General features: G+C 37.7%; 1 protein-coding gene across 1 annotated transcript in view; it reads right to left on the reverse strand.

Moving 5' to 3' along the window:
• Positions 1-17,641, reverse strand: part of WDPCP (WD repeat containing planar cell polarity effector) — a 479,266-nt gene that overhangs the window by 280,648 nt on the left and 180,977 nt on the right. Inside the window, exon 10 of the mRNA XM_025354043.1 lies at positions 14,723-15,332. Within this exon, the coding sequence (XP_025209828.1) occupies positions 14,723-15,332 (610 nt within the window). The remainder of the gene's footprint in view (positions 1-14,722; positions 15,333-17,641) is intronic.

Raw genomic sequence — 17,641 nt, forward strand, 5'->3', positions numbered from 1 at the left:
AAGAGTTAAGACCCATCGGTGTGCTATATTCAGGAGACCCATTTCACGTGCAGAGACACATATAGGCTCAAAATAAAGGGATGGAAGAAGACCTACAAAGCACATGGAAAGCAAAAAAGGACAGGGGTTGCAATCCTAGTCTCTGATAAAACAGACTTTAAACCAACAAAGATCAAAAAATACAAAGGTCATTACATAATGGTAAAGGGATCAATTCAACAAGAAGAGCTAACTATCCTAAATATATATGCACCCAGATTCATGAAGCAAGTCCTAAGAGACATACAGAGAGACTTAGACTCCCACACAATAATAATGGGAGACTTTAACAGCCCACTGTCAATATTCAACAGATCAATGAGACAGAAGGTTAACAAGGATATCCAGGACTTGAACTCACCTCTGCACCAAGCAGACCTAACAGACATCTACAGAATTCTCCACCCCAAATCAACAAAATATACATTCTTCACAGCACCACAGTGCACTTACTCTAAAACTGACCACATAATTGGAAATAAAGCACTCCTCGGCAAATGAAAAAGAACAGAAATTATAACAAACTGTCTCTCAGACCATAGTGCAATCAAATTAGAACTCAGGATTAAGAAACTCAATCAAAACTGCACAACTATATGGAAACTGAACAACCTGCTCCTGAATGACTATGGGGTACATAACGAAATGAAGGCAGAAATAAAGATGTTCTTTGAAACCAATGAGAACAAAGATACAACATACCAGAATCTCTGGGACACATTTAAAGCAGTGTGTAGAGGGAACCTTATAGCACTAAATGTCCACAAGAGACAGCAGAAAAGATCTAAAATCAACACCCTAACATCACAATGAAAAGAATAGAGAAGCAAGAGCAAACACATTCAAAACCTAACAGAAGGCAAGAAATAACTAAGATCAGAGCAGAACTGAAAGAGATAGAGACACAAAACAACCCTTCAAAAAATCAATGAATCCAGGAGCTGGTTTTTTGAAAAGATCAACAAAATTGATAGACTGCTAGCAAGACTAACAAAGAAGAGAGAAGAATCAAATAGATGCAATAAAAAATGATATAGGGGATATCACCACTGACCCCACAGGAACACAAATTACCGTCAGAGAATACTGTAAACACCTCTATGCAAATAGACTAGAAACCCTAGAAGAAATTGATAAATTCCTGGACATATGCAGTCTCCGTAGACTAAAACAGGAAGAAGTTGAATCTCTGAATAAACCAATAACAGGCTCTAAAATCGAGGCAATAATAATAGTCTACCAACCGAAAAATGTCCAGGACCAGATGGATTCACAGTCAAATTCTACCAGAGGTACAAAGAGGAGCTGGTACCATTCCTTCTGAAACTACTCCAATCAATAGAAAAAGAGGGAATCCTCCCTAACTCATTTTATGAGGCCAGCATCATCCTGATACAAAAGCCTGGCAGAGACACAACAAAAAAAGAGAATTTTAGACCAATATCCCTGATGAACATCGATGCAGAAATCCTCAATAAAATACTGGCAAATCGAATCCAGCAGCACATCAAAAAGCTTATCCACCACGATCAAGTTGGCTTCATCCCTGGGATGCAAGGCTGGTTCAACATATGCAAATCAATAAATGTAATTCATCACATAAACAGAACCAAAGACAAAAATCACATGATTATCTCAATAGATGTAGAAAAGGCCTTCGACAAAATTCAACAGCCCTTCATGCTAAAAACTCTCAATAAATTCAGTATTGATGGAACGTATCTCAAAATAATAAGAGCTATTTATGACAAACCCACAGCCAATATCATACCGAATGGGCAAAAACTGGAACTGGCATCCTTGTCTTGTGCCCTTTGAAAACCGGCACAAGACAAGGATGCCCTCTCTCACCACTCCTATTCAAAATAGTGTTAGAAGTTCTGGCTAGGGCAATCAGGCAAGAGAAAGAAATAAAGGGTATTCAATTAGGAAAAGAGGAAGTCAAATTGTCCCTGTTTGCAGATGACATGATTGTATATTTAGAAAACCCCATCATCTCAGCTCAAAATCTCCTTAAGCTGATAAGCAACTTCAGCAATGTCTCAGGATACAAAATCATTGTGCAAAAATCACAAGCATTCTTATACACCAATAACAGACAAAGAGAGAGCCAAATCATGAGTGAATTCCCATTCAAAACTGCTATAAAGAGAATAAAATACCTAGGAATCCAACTTACAAGGGACATGAAGGACCTCTTCAAGGCGAACTACAAACCACTGCTCAATAAAATAAAAGAGGACACAAACAAATGGAAGAACATTCCATGCTCATGAATAGGAAGATTCAATATCATGAAAATGGCTATACTGCCTAAGGTAATTTATAGATTCAATGCCATCCCCATCAAGCTACCAATGACTTTCTTCACAAAATTGGAAAAAACTACTTTAAAGTTCATATGGAATCAAAAAAGAGCTTGCATGGCCAAGACAATCCTAAGCTAAAAGAGCAAAGCTGGAGGCATCATGCTACCTGACTTCAAACTATACTACAAAGCTACAGTAACCAAAACAGCATGGTACCAGTACCAAAACAGATATATACACCTACGGAACGGAACAGAGGCCTCAGAAATAACACCACACATCTATAACAATCTGATCTTTGGCAAACCTGACAAAAACAAGAAATGGGGAAAGGATTCCCTATTTAAGAAATGGTGCTGGGAAAACTGGCTAGCTGTATGTAGAAAGCTGAAACTGGATCCCTTCCTTACACCTTATATAAAAATTAATTCAAGATGGATTAAAGACTTAAATGTTAGGCCTAAAACCATGAAACACCTTAGAAGAAAACCTAGGCAATACCATTTAGGTCATAGGCATGGGCAAGGACTTCATGACTAAAACACCAAAAGCAATGGCAACAAAAGCCAAAATTGACAAATGGGATCTAATTAAACTAAAGAGCTTCTGCACAGCTAAAGAAACTACCATTAGAGTGAATAGGTAACCTACAGAATGGAAGAAAATTTTTGCAATCTACCCATCTGACAAAGGGCTAATATCCAGAATCTACAAAGAACCTAAATTTACAAGAAAAAAAACAACCCCATCAAAAAGTGGGCAAAGGATATGAACAGACACTTCTCAAAAGAAGACATCTATGCAGCCAACAGACACATGAAAAAATGCTCATCGTCACTGGTCATCAGAGAAATGCAAATCAAAACCACAATGAGATACCATCTCACGCCAGTTAGAATGGCGATCATTAAAAAGTCAGGAAACAACAGATGCTGGAGAAGATGTGGAGAAATAGGAACACTTTTACACTGTTGGTGAGACTGTAAACTGGTTCGACCATTGTGGAAGACAGTGTGGTGATTCCTCAAGGATCTAGAACTAGAAATACCATTTGACCCAGCAATCCCATTACTTGGTATATACTCAAAGGATTATAAATCATGCTACTATAAAGACACATGCACACGTATGTTTATTGCGGCACTATTCACAATAGCAAATACTTGGAACCAACCCAAATATCCATCAGTGATAGACTGGATTAAGAAAATGTGGCACATATACACCATAGAATACTATGCAGCCATAAAAAAGGATGAGTTCATGTCCTTTGCAAGGACATGGATGAAGTTGGAAACCATCATTCTCAGCAAACTATCACAGAGACAGAAAACCAAACCCCGCATGTTCTCACTCATAGGTGGGAATCGAACAATGAGAACACTTGGACATAGGGCAGGGAACATCACACACTGTGGCCTGTCGGGGGTGGGGGTTTGGGGAAGGGATAGCATTACGAGAAATACCTAATGTAAATGACTAGTTGATGGGTGCAGCAAACCAACATATCACATGTATACCTATTTATCAAACCTGATTGTGCACATGTACCCTAGAACTTAAAGCATAATAAAAATAAATAAATAAATAAGAGAAAAAAAGATAAACTAATTTAAAATTCATATGGAACCAAAAAAAGAGCCTGAATAGCTAATGCAATCCTAAACAAAAAGAACAAATCTGGAGGCATAACAACATACCCAACTTCAAACTATACCACAATGCTACAGTGACCAAAACACCACGGCACTGGTACAAAAACAGACACAGAGACCAGTGAAACAGAATAGAGAGCCCAGAAATAATGCTACACACCTACAACCATCTGATCTTTGACAAAGTCAACAAAAACAAGCAGGGAAAGGAATTCTTTTTCAATATTGTACTGAGATAACTGGCTAGCCATACACAGAAGATTGAAACTGGACCCCGTCTTTACACCATACACAAAAATCAAATCAAGATGGATTAAAGACTTAAATGTAAAACCTAACACTATGAAAACCCTGAAAGGTAACCTAGGAAATACCATTTGGGCAGAGGCCCTGGCAAAGATTTCATGACAAAGGCGCCACAAACAATTGCAACAAAACCAAAAATTGACAAATGAGACCTAATTAAACTAAAGAGCTTCTGCACAGCAAAAGAAACAATCAACAGAGTAAAGAGACAACCTACAGAATGGGAGAAGATATTTGCAAATTATGCATCTGACAAAGGTTTAGTATCCAGAATCTATAAGTAACTTAAACAAATGAACAACCAAAACACAAACAACCCCATTAACAAGTAGGCAAAGAACATAGACAGTTCAAAAGAAGACACACATGCAGACTACAACCATATGAAAAAAATGCTCAACATCACTAATTATCAGAGAAATGCAAATCAAAACCACAATGAGATACCATCTCATATCAGTCAGAATGGCTGTTATTAAGTTTTAAAAAAAAAACAAAAACCAGATGCTGGTGAGGGTGCAGAGAAAAGAGAACGCTTATACACTGCTAGTGGGAATGTAAATTAGTTCAGACATCATGGAAAGCAGTTTAGTCATTTCTCAAAGAACTTGAAACAGAGTTGCCATTCAACCCAACAATCTCATTACAGGGGTATATACTCAAAGAAATATAAATTGTTCTACTATAAAGACACATGCACACGTATGTTTGTCACAGCATTATTCACAATAGCAAAAACTTGGAATCAAACCAAATACCCATCAACAGTAGACTGGATAAAGAAAATGTGGTACATATACACCATGTAATACTACATAGCCATAAAACAGAATGAGATCGTATGCTTTGCAGCAAGATGGATGCAGCTGGAGGCCATTATCCTAAATGAAATAACACAGGAATAGAAAACCAAATGCCACATTTCTCACTTATAAGTGGGAGCTAAACATTGAGTACTTACAGACACTAAGAAGGGAACAATAGACAGGGCCTAGTTGAGGGTGGAGGGTGGGAGGATGGTAAGTATCGAAAAACTGCCTATCGAATACTGTACTTATTACCTGGGTGATGAAATAATCAAAACACCAAACCCCCAAGACATGAAATGTACCTATAAAATAAACCTGTACATGTACCTCTGAACCTAAAAATAAAAGTTAAAAAAATTGTGGTGTATTGACATAATGAACTACCTCTCAGTAAGATAAACAAACAAACAAACAAAATACAAAAATACACACTAACATCGAAGATTCTCACAGAATAATGCCAAGTGAAAGTACCAAGACACAAGAGTACCTACTACATGATCCCATTTCTATGAAACTCTAGAAAAGGCAAATCTAATCTATTTTTTTATCTAAAAAAATGTTTTTTATAGATTTAGGGATACAAGTGCAGTTGTGTTACATGGATATATTGCATTGATGAAGTTGAGGCTTTTACTGTACCGATCACCCAAATAGTGAACATTGTACTCAATAGGCAGTATTTCATCCCCCACCCCTCTCCCACCCTCCCACCTTTTGGAGTCTCCAGTGTCTATTATGCCACTCTGTATGTCCATGTGTACCCACTGTTTAGCTCCCACCTATAAATGAGAATGTGCAGTTTTTGACTTTGTTTTACAGGCCATTTCACTTAGGATAATGGCCTCTAGATCCATCCATGTTGCTGCAAAGGACATGAGCAAATATAATCTATAATAATGGAAAGCGTATCAATACTTATCAGCTTCCAGAGAGGTGGGAATTAACTGAAAAGGGCCTTGAGAGAATTTTTTGGGATAATGGAAATGTTCTATATTATGATTGTGGTGGTAATCATGAGGGTATATACATTTGCTAAAACTCATTGAACCGTAGTTTGTTGTTGTTGTTGTTGTTGTTTTGAGAAGGAGTTACGCTCTTGCTGCCCAGGCTGGAGTGCAATGGTGCAATTTCGGCTCACTGCATCCTCTGCCTCCTGGGTTCAAACGGTTCTCCCTGTCTCAGCCTTCTGAGTAGCTGGGATTACAGGCATGTGCCACCGTACCCAGGTAATTTTTTTGTATTTTTAGTAGTGACGGGGTTTCACCATGTTGGTAAGTCTGGTCTCGAACTCCTGACCTCAGGTGATCCACCCACCTCGGCCTCCTAAAGTGCTGGGATTACAGGTGTGAGCCACCGCGCCTGGCCTTAACTGTACATTTTAAATGTTTGCATTTTATTTATGTAAATTATACCTCAATAAACTTGATTTAAAAATTCATCATCACTCTAGTTTGAAGAAAGTAGAATGTTGTCTAGAATAAAAGTTCATTTTAAATGATATGAGATCCAATTTTAAGATGACTAGGCATCTAACAAAGTGTCTAGCACTTTCAGCAATAAATTACCTAATACCACTTGGGTAAAGTATAATGTTAAAATAACTATTTGAAAATAACTCTTGAGGAAAATTGCTTTGTACAAAATTTCTAAGAGAAAAATCATACTGTTTATTTTTTAGAAAGAGAGACAGACAGACATACACACACATACACAGGTTGCCTGTAATTTTCAAAGTTCTATGAGAGTGAAGATGTTAGCTTTACCTCTTGTTTAACATCATCACTTGAACATTTAACCTTTTCCCAACTTTGCAGACTCTATGAGGGCATCGTGGGGATACTCCAGGCAAATGGAATACTATCATCACAACATGGAAGGAGTGAGTGTGAGAGCACACACCATGGCTGGGACGCTACAGCAGTGCAACTCAGCTGGGGAGATAAAGACCAAGTGGCAGGAAAGGGCTTATCAACCACTGAAGTGTTTCTTTTTTTTTTTTCTTTTTTTAACTTTTATTTTAGCTTTGGGCTTCATGTGTAGGTTTGTTACATAGGTAAACTCATATCATGGGGGCTTGTTGGACAGACTATTTCATCACCCAGGTATTAGGTTCAGTACCCACTAGTTACCTTTTCTGCTTCTCTCCCTCCTCCCAAACTCCACCCTCAAGTAGACCCCAGTGTTTGCTGTTCATTTGTTTGTGCTCATCAGTTATCAGCATTTAGCTCCTACTTATAAGTAAGAACGTGCAGTATTTGGTTTCCTGTTCCTGCATTTGTTTGCTAAGTATAACAGCCTCCAGCTCCATCCATGTTCCCACAAAAGACATTAAGTATTTCAAACTGGAGAATCCATGACCAAATCTGTACTGTTAGAAGGATCACTAGGATAGCACTCAGGGGATTAATTGGGGAGTAGGATGAGAAGACTGGAAGGCAGAAGAATATAGATACAGGGCCTCTGCTTGATCATGGTAAAATAGAGAAGGTCTAGATTAAAGCAATGACAGTGAGGCTGAATTGAATGAGATATTTCGGCTATATTTAGAAGGCCAAATTGATAGGATTTGGTCACTAATTGGATGTGGCATTAGGAGTGAGGGAGGATTCTAGAATGACTTTTGACTTGTACATTCCATCTGAATAATTGTACCATTCACCAAAAAGAAGAATACAAGAGGAAAAGCAGGTCTGGAGAGAAAAAAGATGACTTCATGTCTGCACATAATGAGTCTGAGGCACACATGCACATCCAAGAGAAGGTATTCAGTAAGCCAGATGAATATGTGGATGTGGAGTCAGGAATGGTCTGGGCTGGAGTCAGAGATCAGATAACAAAACTGAAAACAGAGTCTCAACCTGCACAAAGTGAAGGCTAAAAATGGAACCCTGGATGGCCCCAACATTTTCGTAAGTAAGCAGAAGAAGAGTATAAAAAAGTGACAGAAAGTTGCATTTGGGGTCATAGAAGGCTGTTTGATGAGGGTTCTGTGATAGTGGAAGTGGTCAGCAACCATCAAATGCTGCAAAGTCATCAAACAACGTAAGACAAATGTATTTATCAAGTATGAAGTCACTGGGGACTTTTCCAAGAGCAGTTCCAAGAGACCGCTGAAGATACAGCCAGAGCGCAGTGTTCTGAGGAGTGAGAAGTGAAGAAGCAGAGAAAAGGCAATGTTCAGTATTATTTCAGTGAGTTTGGCTATGAAACAAAGGTGAATATTAGATCAGTAACAGAGGGGAAACCATTTTAAGGAAGAGTTTTGTCAGTCTGTTTTTATGGTGTAGCTTGGGCCTGTTTATCTGCTGCTGTTCCAAGATAGATGGGGCCGGGGAGGGTGACAAAGTAAAGGTGTCAAAGGGAATGTTATGGGATCTACAGAGAAAATAGTGGTGGCACTAGTCTTGGACAAGAGGAAGGGATCCTTTTTCACTGAACTGAGAGGGAAAGATTCATGTGCATATTGATAAATGGTTGGGTGGGTACATGGTAAGAAGCAGATAAACTTAATGAACTGACAAAATTTTGGTGAGATGCTCTGTTGAGAGGAATAGGGAGCTGATAATGTGAGTTTAAGGAGAGCAGTGAAGCTTGGAAAAGGTACTGATGAGAATGGAAAAGCTTTAATATCTTAATAGTATAATTAGGGCCTCCACTTTTTAAAATTAATCTCAGTCTATATATGAAGAAATATGTTATAATTATTGTCACATAAAGAGATTCTGAATACATATTCTTTCTATAAAACAACATTTCTTGGCTTCCTTGTAATGACACTTCTAATTACCTCCTAAGGAAGACATAATCTTTGAATTCTTCTAATAACAAGAATGATGGACTTTTAATGCCCAACACATTTGTGTGATCATTGTAAGGATTAAGAAATGGAAGCTCTAGCCTTCGAGCAGTGTTCCTTCAACATTACACTAACTGACCTAATCTAAGTGTCTAACTCCAAATATCTTAGCATATTGGCATTAGGCACTGTCACGTTTACATATGAAAGCATTCTATTTTAAACTACGATCCATGATCTATCTTTACAATTTTAAATTGTAAGCTACACCTTTCATGTCAAATTTTCCAAAGGCTTGCATAACAAGCATCTGAAAAAAAAATCTCATAAATGCTCCCTAGTGGGGAAACTGCACATGCAACTACCTGTTTATATATGCAGTAACTTGAATTATACATGAAAACTCCACATGGATGCCCAGAATCAGCACTGACAAATTCAAGAAGTATATTAATTTTTTTGGATGTATTTAGTAGCAGATCATAAGAAAAATCTGTTCTTTATACTGGGTTTTCTTTAAAAAATCTGCTAGTTGGAATCTTCTATTTCAAGGAATCTACTCTTCCCAGGAAAAATAATTTGTAATAAATATTAATCTTATAAATGAAAAATGAGAAACAAAACTTTAAAAAATCCTTGGAAATTCCACATTTTGATCTTTTAAAGAGCCTATAAGACTGTACAATTTTTCCCTATTCTATAAAACTTAAGAATCATATTGAAAGTAAAATTTAAATGATAAATGTCAGTTGCAAAAGTTATCACCTTTTCATTTGAATGCTTGACTTCTATTGGATAATTCTCTTCCAAGAGACCTTCTTGGGAAAAAGAGGTGACAGCCAACTCATTGCCTAATTGATTTAGGAACAGTGCCCAGGGAGACAGTCCAATTAAGTTTACAAGCTGGCAATTAGCAGGAAGCCCTCTAAATCCCTACACTGAGAGCCTGTTTACTTTAGTAAGAAGGCAAATGTGCTAGAGATAGGAAGAGAAAGCTGTGCTTTTTGCAAAGCTGTTGTGAGTAGGCCCACAAGGGAGGGCTGAAGAAAAGCTAGGTGTACATGGGCAGAAAGCCTTCTGTTTGACAGGTAACTGGGTAATTTAGAGGGTGAAAGGAGAGATTGAGAGAGAGAGAGGAAGAAGGGCGGGGGGCAGGAAGAGAGAGAGAGTGCGTGAGAAAGAGAGAGCATGAGTGCATGCGTGTGTGTGTGTTTTAACAGACACGCAAAACATCAAACATCCACTTTAATTAGTGTTGTGTATGGAGACATACAACTGTTAAACATGTAGTTGGGCAAAGTATAACTGGATTATCTCATAATAAATGAGACTCCAAACATTTTTTTCTTAAACAATATTAACATTATGAATAGATTTAGCTGCATTTTTATTATGTGAAAAGAACATAGGTCTCACGTTGTATGCATTATATCTTTCAGGTTAATCAAATCATGTTCACTAGATTTATTTCATGTATTGAACTTCAGAGACAAGCAGATTCATGAAAAAACAAAGTAAATTGAAAGCTATTTAACAAACACTACAATGTCTTTAAAAACCTAACTTTGTACCACAGAGCCAAATTCCATAAAAGATTTTAAAATGTATTTACCTTTCTATGTTTTCAAGTAGCCATAATGTACGTTAATTAAAATTTTTTTTTTACACCTAAATGCGGTTCTCTCAAGAATGTTAAATTGTAGAAATCTACCTAAAGTATATCATATATTTCAGGGCGTAGCTAGTAATGCAAAGCTATAATAGGCAAGTGAATCATCATAATAAAATTTTATTTTAAAGTCTCTTGGTTGATACATAAAAATCAACTTGAAATGGATTAAAGACTTAAATGTAAAACCCAAAAGTATAGAAACCCTGGAAGACAGCTAGGCAATACCATCCTGGACAATAGGCAAAGATTTCATGACAAGGATGCCAAAAGTAATTGCAACAAAAGAAACTGAAGAGGGTAAACAGACAACCTACAGAACGTGAGAAAATATTTGCAAACTGTGTATCTGACAAAGGTCTAATATCCAGCATCAATAAGGAACTTAAACAAATTTACAAGAGAAAAACAAACAAACCCATTAAAAAGTGGGCAAAGCCAAAGTAATTTATAGAGTTAATGCTATTCCCATAAAACTACCATTGACATTCTTCACAGAATTAGAAAAAATTACTTTAAATTTCATATGGAACCCAAAAGCAACCCATATAGCCAAGACAATCTTAAGCAAAAAGAACACACTGTAGGCATCACACTACCTGACTTCAAACTATACTACAAGGCTACAGTAACCATAATAGCATGGTACTGGTACCAAAACAGATATATAGACCAATGGAACAGAAAGAACAGACACCTCAGAAATAACACCACACGTCTACAACCATCTGACCTTCAACAAACCTGACACAAAAACAAGCAATGGGGAAAGGATCCCCTATTTAATACATGGTGCTGGGAAAACTGGCTAGCCGTATGCAGAAAACTGAAACTGACCCCTTTCTTACACCTTACACAAAAATTAACTCAAGATGGATAAAGGACTTAAATGTAAAACCCAAAATCATAAAAATCCAAGAAGAAAACCTAGGTAATACCATTCAGGACACAGGCATAAGCAAAGACTTCATGATGAAAACACCAAAAGCAATTGCAACAAAAGCCAAATTTGACAATTGGGATCTAATTAAACTAAAGAGCCTTTGCACAGCAAAAGAAAACTACCATCAGAGTGAACAGGCAACCTACAGAATGGGAGAAAATTTTTGAAATCTACCCATCTGACAAAGGGCTAATATCCAGAATCTATAAGGAACTTAAACAAATTTACAAGAACAAAACAAACAACCCCATCAAAAAGTGGGCAAAGAACAGACACTTCTCAAAAGAAGACATTTATGCAGCCAACAAACGTATGAAAAAAAGCTCATCATCACTGATCATTAGAGAAATGCAAATCAAAACCACAATGAGATACATCTCACACCAGTCAGAATGGCGATTATTTAGAAAGTCAAGAGGCCAGGTGCGGTGGCTCACACCTATAATCCCAGTACTTTGGGAGACTGAGGCAGGCAGATCACTTGAGGTCAGGATTTGAGACTAGCTCAAGACCACTTGAGGTTGGTTTGAGACCAGCCTGGGCAACATGGTGAAACTCTGTCTCTGCTAAAAATACACAAATAAGCCGGGCATGGTGGCACATGCCTGTAAAACCAGCTACTCAGGGGGCTGAGGCAGGAGAATCGCTTGAACCCAGGAGATGGAGGTTGCCATGAGCTGAGATGATGCCACTGCACTCCAGCCTGGGTGACAGAGTGAGACTCCGCCTAAAAAAACAAACAAACAAACAAAAAAAACAAGAAACAATAGATTCTGGTGAGGCTGTGGAGAAATAGGAACACTTTTACACTGTTGGTGGGCATGTAAATTAATTCAACCATTGTGGAAGACAGTGTGGCCATTCCTCAAGGATCTAGAACCAGAAATACCATTTTACCCAGCAATCCCATTACTGAGTATATACCCAGAGGAATATAAATCATTCTACTATAAAGACACATGTACACGTATGTTTATTAGAGAACTATTTATGATAGCAAAGACATGGAACCAACAAAATGCCCATCAATAATAGACTGAATAGGCCGGGCGCGGTGGCTCAAGCCTGTAATCCCAGCACTTTGGGAGGCCGAGGCGAGTGGATCACGAGGTCAGGAGATCGAGACTATCCTGGCTAACATGGTGAAACCCCGTCTCTACTAAAAATACAAAAAACTAGCCGGGCGTGGTGGCGGGCGCCTGTAGTCTCAGCTACTTGGGAGGCTGAGGTGGGAGAATGGCGTGAACCCGGGAGGCGGAGCTTGCAGTGAGCCGAGATCACGCCACTGCACTCCAGCCTGGGAGCACAGCGAGACTCCGTCTCAAAAAAAAAAAAAAAAAAATAGACTGAATAAAGAAAATGTGGTACATATATACCACGGAATACTATGCAGCCATAAAAAAGAATGAGATCATGTCCTTTGCCAGGACATGGATGAAGCTGGAAGCCATCATCCTCAGCAAACTAACACAGGAACACAAAACCAAACATCACATTTTCTCATTCATAAGTGTGAGTTGAACAATGAGAATACATGGACACAGGGAGGGGAACAACACACACAAGGGCCTGCTGGGGGTGGGGGGCAAGGAGAGGGAGAGCATTAGGACAAATACCTAATGCACACAAGGCTTACAACCTAGATGACAGGTTGATAGGTGTAGCAGACCGCCATGGCACATATATACCTACGTAACAAACTTGCACGTTCTGCACATGTATCCTGAAACTTAAAGTAAAATAAAAATAAAAATAAAAGTGGGCAAAGGACATGAACAGACACTTCTCAAAAGAAGACATATATGCAGCCAAGAAGCATATGAAAAAAAGCTCAGTGATTATTAGAGAAATGCAAACCAAAACCACAATGAGATACCATCTCATACCAGTCGGAATGGCTATTATTAAAGAGTAAAAAAAATAACAGATGCTGGCAAGGTTGTGGAGAAAAGGGAACGCTTATGCACTGTGAGGGGGGAGTGTAAATTAGTTCAATCATTGTGGAAAGCAATACAGCAATTCCTCAAAGAGCTAAAAGCAGAACTATTACTTGACCTAGGAATCCCATTATTGGATATATACCTAGAGGAATATAAATCATTCTGCCATAAAGATACATGCACACAAATGTTTGTTGCAGCACCATTCACAATAGTAAAGACATGGAATCAACCTAAATGCCCATCAATCACAGATTGGATAAAGAAAATGTGGTACACTGTGGAATACTATGCAGCCATTAAAAAGAATGAGATAATGTCTTTTGCAGGAACATGGACGGCGCTGAAGGCCATTATCCTTAGCAAACTAACGCAGAAACAGAAAACCAAATACTGCATGTTCTCACTTGTAAGTGGGAGCTAAATGATAAGAACTTATGAACACAAAGAAGAAAAAAAACAGACACTGGGGTCTACTTGAGGGAGGAGGATGGGAGGAGGGAGAGGAGCAGAAAAGATAACTATTGGGTACTGGGCTTAATACCTGTGTGATGAAATAATATGTACAACAAACCCCCATGACACATTTACCTATATAACAAACCTGCATGTGTACCCACAAACCTAAATAAAAGTTAAAAAAAAAGTCTCTTGGTTGAAACGGGCTACATTAATATATAATTTTATAGATATTAACTTATCAATATCTATAAAAATATCTATCCTTTTGAATATTTTTATCCAAAAGAGAAACTAAAACAAAATTATACAGGTATCTTCAGCAAATTCTAACTAAATATCTGGTTTCTTTTCTTTTAAAACACTTGCTTCACACAATTCCAGTCTGGGAAGCAACAGACACCAATAATCTAAAATAATTTTTATAGAAAAATTATTCCATTCCTACAAACACAGAATTTTTCAATGGACAAAGTAAGTCCTTTTAAAAATATTCACATGTCTGTTTCTTAAGGAATTATTTAGTAGTGTAGTTTATTTTAGAGAGTATCAAATGTAAAGGGGCTTTTGAAGCATCATGATTGACAATTAGTGCAATTTCCAAATTATTCAATATCCATTGTTCCTTTGGCAGTTAGAAAGTCATCCACAAAAGGAAACTATAGGGATATTTGAAAGGCAACCATATTTATGGGATGACAAATAGAAAAATCTACATTCTAAGAATAGTTTTATTGCCTTAATTATGTCACTATCATAAACACTTTACTTACTCATCACTTTCCTTGACTTACCTAGTTTAAACAACAGCACACCCAAAGGTCCTCTTTCAAACCTGAGGAAGAGGAGATCATAGATATCACTACCTTCACCCTTCTGAGAAGCAACCTGAGGAGCTATCCATTGCATTTGAACAAGACTGCTGGAGGCATCAAATAATTTATTGAATTGCAGAGTCTCCCTGGGTAAGCGGTCTTCAGCCAATAGTTGGATGTTAATAGGGGATAGAGCCATATCAAAAATTTGCAACTCCCCTTGGTTGCTGCCAGCTAGTAGAATGGCACCACTTGGGTGGCAGCTTATTAATGAAGGCAAAAGTTCAGTCTGTGCTAAGAGAGTCACTCTGCGGTGAGTTTCATACAGAATTAGTGAAGAATCTTCACAGCCCAGAATCAGTTTGTCTTCAGTAACATTCCTGCAGCAGCTGATGGCCTTTGATTTCAGTGGTATTCTGGTGACTGATACACACTGGATTTTATTCCGAATGCATTCATAGATGCAGCTGTCAGCCATGGGCTCTTTGTCTACACTGATGGAGTGCTCCACTGTGAACAGCTGATAAGGCTGTTTGGTGCCAAAGTGAACATCCAGTGGGTCCCATTCTGTGCGGACAGAACTCAGAACCTGTTAAGAAATCAAGTACATTCAGATAGACTTTGGTTTTTCTTCAACTTCACACCTAGGCCTGCATATTTATTCAGAAACCTATAAAGAACATAAATTACTCTCTTAAACATCAGCAACATATAAATATATAAAGTATATATAGCACGTCTATCTCATATACAGCATGTATATATAGTGACACAGTGGGATGCTGTCTTAAAAAAATAAAAATATACATATAGCACAGTTGCAAGAATTAAACTATAAGATTTTAACTTTAACAATTTGTTTTGGAAGGCCTGTAAATCACTTTAAGTATGTCCCACAGTATATAAAAACTAAGAAAGTCAGCTTTTAATAAAATAATATGGTTAGCAGAATATCTTGAAAAGAATGAACAAGAACTTACCAACACAAAGTTGGACTTTAAAATGATTAATCTCCTTCAACCTACCACCCTTGTCAATTCTGAAATTATTGGTAAATTACTAATAAGAAATATATTTCTAATTAGTAGGGCTGGGTAGACAAAGGAAAAAACTTTAGACAAAGGAAAAAACTTTAGAACCCTGTTAACAATCTTGTAGAAATATTTTACTATCAGAAAGGATATAAAGGAATTCTAAGTAGACAAGTGACCAATAGAAAGAAATAATGTAATGTACTAGTTTTAAAATAAACATTAAAAAATTAAGACCTAGTATATATAGTCGGTCCTTGAACAACATGAGTTTAAACTGTAGGGTCCACTTACAAGTGGATGTTTTTCAAACAATGCAGATTTTGGTTGTGTGTGTGTGTGTGTGTGTGTGTGTGTGTGTGTTGGGGGTTGGTCCTGGAACCTATCTACCAACATGGAACACAGTGCAGAAGAACATCAAAGAAAACAATAGGCCGTTCACTTTATTCATATGTAAATGATGGGAGTGCAAGAACCAGGAGAGTGGTATTAAAGAAGGTCAGACCCAGAAATATTAAATAACATATATCTACACATGTTAAAATTTTATAGAACTGTATCTCCCCCAAAAAAGGTGCACTAAAATCTGATGAAATCTAAGGCCTGCACCTGAATTAACAGAATAGTAACAAGGTCATTTTCCTGTATTTGACAGTGTATTGCAGTAATGTAAATGTCACTGGGGAAACTGCGGGGAAAGAACAGAAAGAGCATTTACTGTACTGTTTAGAAATTTCATGTGAGTCAAACTATTTCAAGATTAAAAGTCATTTCTTAAAAAAGCACATACAGCTGTGTGGCAGAGTGCTGGATTGGGAAGGGGCGGGGAGTTGATGTGACTTAAAAAAAATCCATCCTACACCTTTTCACCAAATTAATCTTCCTAAACAAAATGCTTTTGCCTTTACTCCCATCTTCAAATCCTTCAATGGTTACCCACTGACTAGTATGTTAAATTTGTATTCCTTTGCCTGGAACTAAACCACCATAGGATCCATATCCAACTCCTTCCCTCCCTCACTCTCTTTTTGCTGCAGTCATTTTCTTTTTTGTCCAATAAATATTTGAATACGAGCCATGTGCCAGGCACTGGTTCTGGGGGCTAGGGATACAGCAGTACATAAAATCCCCTCAATCAGGGGCATACACTTGTAAGGGAGAAAAAGTAATATATTTTCCTCCTGTCACAAGGTTCATAGCTGACACCCCTATATCTAAAGACAGATTAATAAAAGAAAAGCTTAACAATTTTATGTAACCAAAGTTTTACGCAACACAAGTGCCTTCAGAAATGAAGACCCAAAGACCAGGGAAAACTGTCTATTTTATGCTTAGGTTTGATGAAGAATGGATAGTCATGTAGAAGTATGAGTGGACAAAAAGCAGGTATGACCTAATGTACTGAGGGGAACTTAGCAAGTCCTATTTGTTCAGATTTTTCTCTGGGTCTCTGTGTACTCATTCCTTTCCACCAGGTATAGGGCAGACACTTATCACATGAGGCTCTTATGATCTACTTTTAGGTCAGAGAATTATTTTCATGGCTTCAGGGGAGAAAGGTGGAAGGAGGTCAGAGAAAGAGAATGACAAAGACAAAGGGACCTTTCTGCTCCTGTGGTTTTCTCAATTTCCTTCAGCTTTAAATATTCACTATGCCAAAAGTGCCGTATTTGGGGGTAGCACTTTCCACATACCATCATACCCTAATAGCAAAAACAAAGGCAATAATAATAAAAGCATATAGATAACCTAAACACTATATAATAAAATAAAGCAAAGTACAGGGAATAGGGAGTGGCGGGAGTGGGGCTCAGGGTGTGATACAGAGAGATCAAGAAAGACCTCTCTGATAAAGGTGACCTGAAAG

This window comes from Theropithecus gelada, chromosome 13, assembly GCF_003255815.1.
Source record: "Theropithecus gelada isolate Dixy chromosome 13, Tgel_1.0, whole genome shotgun sequence".
NCBI lineage: Eukaryota > Metazoa > Chordata > Mammalia > Primates > Cercopithecidae > Theropithecus > Theropithecus gelada.